Here is a 6,806-nt window from a genome sequence, read left to right on the forward strand (position 1 = left end):
TGAGTTGAAAAAATTACACAAGAAAATATTTAAAACAAACTTGCATCAATAAAAAGTAAAAAGAAACAATCTAGAGAGAAAGTAGTTATAAAATTTATGCCTAAACGCTCTAGATCTCTTTTTCTTCTTGTCTTTGCAAGTTTGAAGTTCTTCTTAATGTGAGAGAGTTGTTCTTTATCCCCAAGTTATTTCCTCCTTGTTTTTTTTTTCTTAAATCTAACCACCCTTATTTTTTGGTTCTTCAATCGCATCGCTCAATCGTATGCAGAAGTTGTAGTGGAACGTCCACTACATTGAATTAAATTTGGTGGAGTGAAAGACTTTTGTTCACCACTTTTGGCTCTTTGCTCCAAGTTTTCTTTTCTTCATCTATGACAAAAAAAAATAGAGAAAAAAAAATAACAAATGAATCCAAAGTAATTATAAAAATGATAAAAACAAGCAAAAATCAAATAAAGTATAAGTAATCTAAAAAACTATAAAATGTAATAAAAAGTAACCTAAATGTTAAAATTAACTCCTAAAATACTAAGAAAATTATACTAAATAACTCTAAATATGAGAGTCATCATACCGCATGCAATGTACATGATATAAGTAGTATTCTCACAAATGAAGAAAAAATAAAAGGGAATGGAAGCCCAGCAGGCTTGGAAAGTTATGGGCTTCAATCCAGAGGGCAATAATGATTAATCATCATTTGGTGTGTGAAATTATTGCCAAAATTAAATTATTTAGCACTTGCTTTCGGAAGACGGAATAATAACCCATCAAATTCGGCATAGTATTAGAAGTTAGCATCAAATTCAGGATTCAGAGCAGATCAGCCATGCAACAAGGAGATTTCAGCTCCTCCTATTATCACCCTTCAAACCCTAACACCTCCAACCCATCCCAATTTCATCAATCACCTTACGCATCAGCACCGCCTTTTTCCCCTTCCGATTACCAAAATCCTGATCCCTCTTATGCTCCTCCGCCGCCAACTACCCTGAATTCGCAACCGTCTTTCAATCAGCATCCGATCGCGCCAAAGTCGGCTCCCGCTGCCCCTTCTTTCCCGCCTTATGATTCACCTGTCTCCCAGCCACCTTATTACCAGCCTTATGATCAGTATCCTAGCTATGTACCTCCTCCACCAGACTCCAACCCCAACCCTATTCCGCCATACTATTCAACCCCATATAATCAAATAGGATCATCACAATCCTCTGTCCCTCCTGCTTATGACAACCCCTACGATAATTCCATGAAATTGGATCAAAGCAGTAGCAGTTATTTCGACGATAAATTCGGAGCACGATATAACCAGAGCAGATACGATATGGGATCCGATCTCTATGGTAAGCGATATGATAGCTATTCACACTTCGGTGATGATGGTGGATACGGTGATGGGGTTTATGCTTATGAAGGAGGAAAGGTGGAGCCTTATGGGGCAAGTGGCACATCCCCAAAATCATCGACTTGGGTCCAATTCGACGATTATGGGCGGGCCATTAATTTCCCTTCTGGGAAGGACTCGTCAGGTTCATCTTCTGGTAAGATTGTGAGGGCGGTGCCTAAGGCGGAGACCCTGGAAGCCGTAAAGAGTCGGGTCCAGAAGTTTCGGGTTAAGTTGTTGAGTGAAGGTGGAGGAGAAGGCCCCGTGGATGTAATTTGCCAGGTAATTCTTAATTAGGTTGGTTGAATTTGATTTAATTTTGTCTGGAAAGATGAAGTTCCTGGCATCAATTTCAGTATGTTGAATTATGTGTGAATTTAAACTGAATGGCTAAAATGATTTGGAGTTTCGTTAGTTCTGTATGGTTAATCAAACATTTTAGTTCATATTGGAAGTCTCTAGTTCTGTATGGTTTATTTATATTGTTGTTCCTATTAATAGCAGATAAATGCGTTCTTATATTCATCCAGTACTTTAGACTCATAATATAGCTTAATCTTTTTGGTGTCAGATTGGTTTAGATGGTATTCGTATGCTTGACCCTAGCACCAGCCGAACTTTGAGAATATATCCCATTGAGAACATCACAAGATGTGAAGTAAGTTACATAGTATATAAGTTTTTAATTTTTTTTTCCTTCCTCAATATGTTTTACTTTGTAATTTTCTCTTTTAATGACGTGGCCATTGGGTATATTTTCTTCTTATGTAGGTGACCGACACATCTACTTTTGCATTCTGGTCGAAGAGCTCTGTTGACATTGAACCAAGACGGATCGGGTTGCAATCAAACAGTTACACTACAAACACCCTTCTGGATATTGTAACAGCTGCAACTGTACAGGTTGGTGTCAGAGAGTTATAATTTTCTTAATTTCTTATGACAGTTCATTGTTTAGTTTCTATCACTTCTTCATTATCATTATCCCCCCCCCCGGGTCATGGTTGGTAAATTCTCTAGAGTCATACTTTGGATGAATTCTGCATTCCTGCAAATGGACACAAAAGCTGACTTAAAATGCACACTCGGTAAATAATTCATAGAAAGACATACACACACATATGTACAAAGTCTACTCATTTCTTTTCAGGAGTCTGGAGAAGGAAAATAGTGAATTATCATTTTGCATGGTTTATTGTAGCTTAAGAAATATATAATCTGCAAGAATAATTACCATTCTCTTAAAACGACCATTAGGAATTTGACAAAAGTGCCTATCAGAAGAGAGCAATGGCAATATATTCTAGTTCATTTACAGCGGTCAAAATTTTTAAAATAATTAGCCTTTTAGTCATGTGAAGGATATGGAAAATTGTCATGCTTCTTCTATCAGGTTTCTGTAGCCTTTAGGCTGTAGGCATCTGTGTGTTTCTAGTGTTTGAGGCTCAAAATGTTTTTCTTTGGAGATTTTGTTGCTTTCTTTCCACTAATCCTCTATCATGTATGGCTTGATTCTTTTTTCATTTGTTGTCCTCTGATTGGTACTTCAGAAATACGTTCACACTTGCATGTGTAAGTCTTATGACTCTATTCTTTCACCTTTTAATTGCAGGTCAAGGAGATGGGTGGGAGAAGTCGGCCTCCTGACTCTCTAAAGACTACTGAACAACCTTCAGAAAAGAAGAAAGGATTTGGTGATTGGATGAACTTGATGAAGCCTGGCACCGAGGAGAAAGATCATTGGGTAAAAATTAGGGTCCTAAGGAAGTTTTTTTTAAAACCTGTTCCGGTCAAATAGAAAGAATATTTAAAAAGTTCATAATGGGCTTATTTATGCATTCTTCTTCTGGTTAGGTCCCTGATGAAGCTGTTTCAAAGTGCACTGCATGTGGAACTGATTTTGGAGCTTTTGTGCGCAAGGTATCTCATTCTGTGTTAATGAAAAGGGTTTCCTGCTTGTGTTTCTTTTGGATTCAAGTTTAATGCTCTATTATCCTTTTTTCTTTCAGCACCACTGCAGGAACTGTGGGGATATTTTCTGTGACAAATGTACTCAAGGTAGAATCGCTCTAACTGCTGATGAGAATGCTCAACCAGTTAGGGTTTGCGACCGATGCATGGTAAGCTTATTTATCTGTTTCTTATAATTTCTTTCAAAGCTAAACGGTGTATGTTGCGGTTTCTCCTGTTCATGGTTTTCACAACCAGTTAGGTATTGGTGTGTGGTCATTACTCTGGGTCAAGGACATATTATATAGGTTGTTAACTCGCTTGATTGAACATTTAGAGAATCTGCATTTCTAGCTGTCTTTTAATTTTAAGCCTATCATTGGGTGACTGACCAATGGAAGGGTTATGAAGGATGAGCAGTATCTACTTTCCTGTGGATTAACCATGAAATATTTTCCCTGCTCCTTTATAGCTTTTCTGTTAGTGGTTTAACCATGGAAGGGTTGAGTGCAGGAAAGAATGAACATATAATATTATTCGTAATCCCTTTCTGGAGAAAGGAATTGTCATATGTAAACTTGCTATTTTTCTTGGTCAATATAACTTAACATTTAAGCCTATTGTTGTGTTAAAGGCTGAAGTGACTCAGAGGCTGAGTATTGCTAAGGAAACGGCAAGTAAACCTGCTGCTTTACAGAGTCATGAGGATCTTGCTAGGAAGCTTGAGGTATGCCTTCGTTTTAAGATTGATGATTATAGTGTTGATCTTACATTAATTTATTAAAATCTGGATCAGTTAATTCCATGAATTGTTTGGTTGTGATGATTCTATAAAACAGGAGATGGAAAAAAATTGCAGAGCATCATCAGGTAATTTCTTGTACCCTGAGTGGTGTTTTTATCATTTCTGCCCATCGAAGAAATTAAGTTACTGAACTTAAATTCAATAATTAACTTTTGAGTTATTTTCACGAATGAATATTTGTATATTGTTATATTAGTGAAATAAAATGCAAAAGGGTTACATATTTATGTTTAGTTTAAAGTGTTACCTGGATAATGGAAATTTGACCCTTCTGAAATGGACAATTTAATTTGATCTTGATGAAATGGTCAGGTTCCAAGTCAGATGGATCTGATAGACGGATGAAGGAGGTTGCCTGTCCTATCTGCGCCGTTCATTTGCAGGTGTGTGTGTGTGTGTGTGTGTGCAATCCATGGTCATTTCTGGATTGCTAAGCGGATATTGAAGTGTTATGTTGTTGTAGATTGTGTCTGATTTGAGTGAGAAATGTTGCAGGTCCAAGTTCCCAGCTCGGGTTCTGAGACAATTGAATGTGGGGTTTGCCAGCATCCTTTCCTTGTTAGTGCCCATTGATCTCCGGTCACCACCCAACCTTCTTTAATTATCTCAATTAATTTCTCCTTCTATTGATTTCATTATTAGCCATAATTTGGATTAGTCTTGTGTATTCCTTTTCATTGTTCTAAATAAAGACTAAACCCTGTCAAATTTTCCAGTTCTGTGTATATTAAGTTTTCTGAATCTCGAGTCTTGTCTTTGTAAAGTTTGACAGATCCTTACTATAATAATTGTACTTCGTTCTGTAGATTGTTTCTTTTAACTTTTTTTTATTATTATTTTCCAGTGTATAATGATAATCTTTAATATAAAAATTAAGCTAAAATAGATTATTGTAAAAATAGGATGATTCGAGGCAGAAAAAAAAAAGAGAAGTTGAAATAGCGTCAATTGAAGATTCTAGGCGATCTCCTCCAAATTGAAAATGAAGGTTCTGAATGATTTAGGGAAGCAGTTCTTTTAAGAAACAAATTGCTTTTCTTTTTTTAATTTAGAAATATGTTGTAAATGAGAATATGTTTTTTAAAATATGAAAATATGTTTAATATTTATTTCTTTACAATAAAATTATAAGACATAATTACTAAAACAACAAATAAAATTAATTTAGATAAACATAAATGATAGAATAAAAATAAAATAATTTTATTTTAGTCAATTATATTTTTTATTTAATTAAAAATTGAAAAAAATTACATCTATCTGTAGCCTGGGACCTGAGTTAGGGATTTGGTATTCAAAGAGTGTTTGAAAAGAAGATTTTAAGGACTTCCATTAGGATTAATTTATAAATTAAAACTTAAAGCTTCAAATTTTGATAACATTTTTAGTGAAAAACATAATAAATATATATATCTATTTATTTTTAAATTTTTCAGTAAACTCGGATTTTTAAGAATTTTTCTAGAAAATCAAAATGAGGTCCTTTTAAAGGTTTTAATGGAAAAAGAATATTGTAAAAAAAAATTCAATTGAGCCCAGACTAAAAACAACTAGTTATGTGATTGTTGACGTGAAACTTCAAAAAAATAATGGCATGTTAGTGACTGTGAAAAATTGATTAACCTGCTTACCAAAAAGAATCACTGTTGAACAACGAACCATGACCTGATAAAAAAACGATCGAATTGGTTTTCTATTTTTGGGTTGGCCCAAACAGGAAAAAAAACTTAGTACCCCAAAACCTTTAAAAATCGGTCCAAATCATTTAAGTTTTGTTTAAAATGTTTTTGGAGTCGTAACCTAAACCGACACTTTTGAATTTTAAAAAACCTAAAAGCAATAGTTTTTTTTAGCTTTTATACTCTGATATATTTTATGTAATATTTATTGTACAGCCCATTTTGCCCAGCCCAGTACCCAAATAAAACCAAATAAACCCAATACAACCCAGCCCAATCTAACAACCCAAGTCAGACTAAGGTTTCAGAAAGGCTGAAACCCTAGCGCCGCAGCCGCCAGTCCCATCACCACATTTCGCTGTCACCAACTCCACCGCCCCATCAACCCACTTGCCTGCAGAGAAGTGACAAGTAAGAATATAGATTAAAAAACATTGTCAAAATATCTATAAAGTCATAAAAACTTTTGTAATTTTGGGGGGGGGGTTGATTTTTTTTATTTTTGCTATTTTTCTTTTCAAAAAAACGAATGAGAAATAAAAAGCAATCATATTTCTAAGGTATTTTTTTCTTGTGTTTATTTGTTTACTTCTTTTTTAATAATCTAACGAAATAAAAACAAAAAAGGGTTAGATTTACCTATTTTAGATCGACGGCGAAAGAGAGAACCGGAAGGTTTTTACCCCTTTCGGCCCGATTTGCTGAAATCCCGGTGTTTCTAACTCCAAAACGAGGCTCCTCACGAAAGGGCGTTTAAAAGGGGTACTTTTGGGCTTCGCCGACCGCCTCATACGGCGGCGCTGGCGCCGGAGACCAGCGGCCGGAGCGATGGCTGACGGTCGAACTCTGGCCGATTTCTGGGAAAGGAAAGGGAGTTTGGGAGCATTTTTTTAGTTTTTTTGTTTTAAGAAAGGAAAAATTGAAAAAAATAAAAAGAATTTTGGTTTATATAGTATAAACGAAACTACGTCGTTTCAGCTGGGAATTT

At 35.3% G+C, this 6,806-nt stretch overlaps 1 protein-coding gene across 1 annotated transcript; it reads left to right on the top strand.

Moving 5' to 3' along the window:
- The first annotated feature begins 630 nt into the window (after window positions 1-630).
- LOC107910699 (protein FREE1) lies at window positions 631-4,944 on the top strand. Its single transcript, XM_016838663.2, has 10 exons — window positions 631-1,666; window positions 1,956-2,042; window positions 2,156-2,287; window positions 2,997-3,128; window positions 3,239-3,304; window positions 3,394-3,504; window positions 3,969-4,061; window positions 4,174-4,204; window positions 4,452-4,522; window positions 4,635-4,944. The coding sequence occupies exons 1-10, from the start codon at window positions 830-832 to the stop codon at window positions 4,710-4,712; spliced, it is 1,638 nt and encodes a 545-aa protein (XP_016694152.1). The 5' UTR covers window positions 631-829; the 3' UTR covers window positions 4,713-4,944.
- The last annotated feature ends 1,862 nt before the right edge of the window (window positions 4,945-6,806 follow it).

This window comes from Gossypium hirsutum, chromosome D02, assembly GCF_007990345.1.
Source record: "Gossypium hirsutum isolate 1008001.06 chromosome D02, Gossypium_hirsutum_v2.1, whole genome shotgun sequence".
NCBI lineage: Eukaryota > Viridiplantae > Streptophyta > Magnoliopsida > Malvales > Malvaceae > Gossypium > Gossypium hirsutum.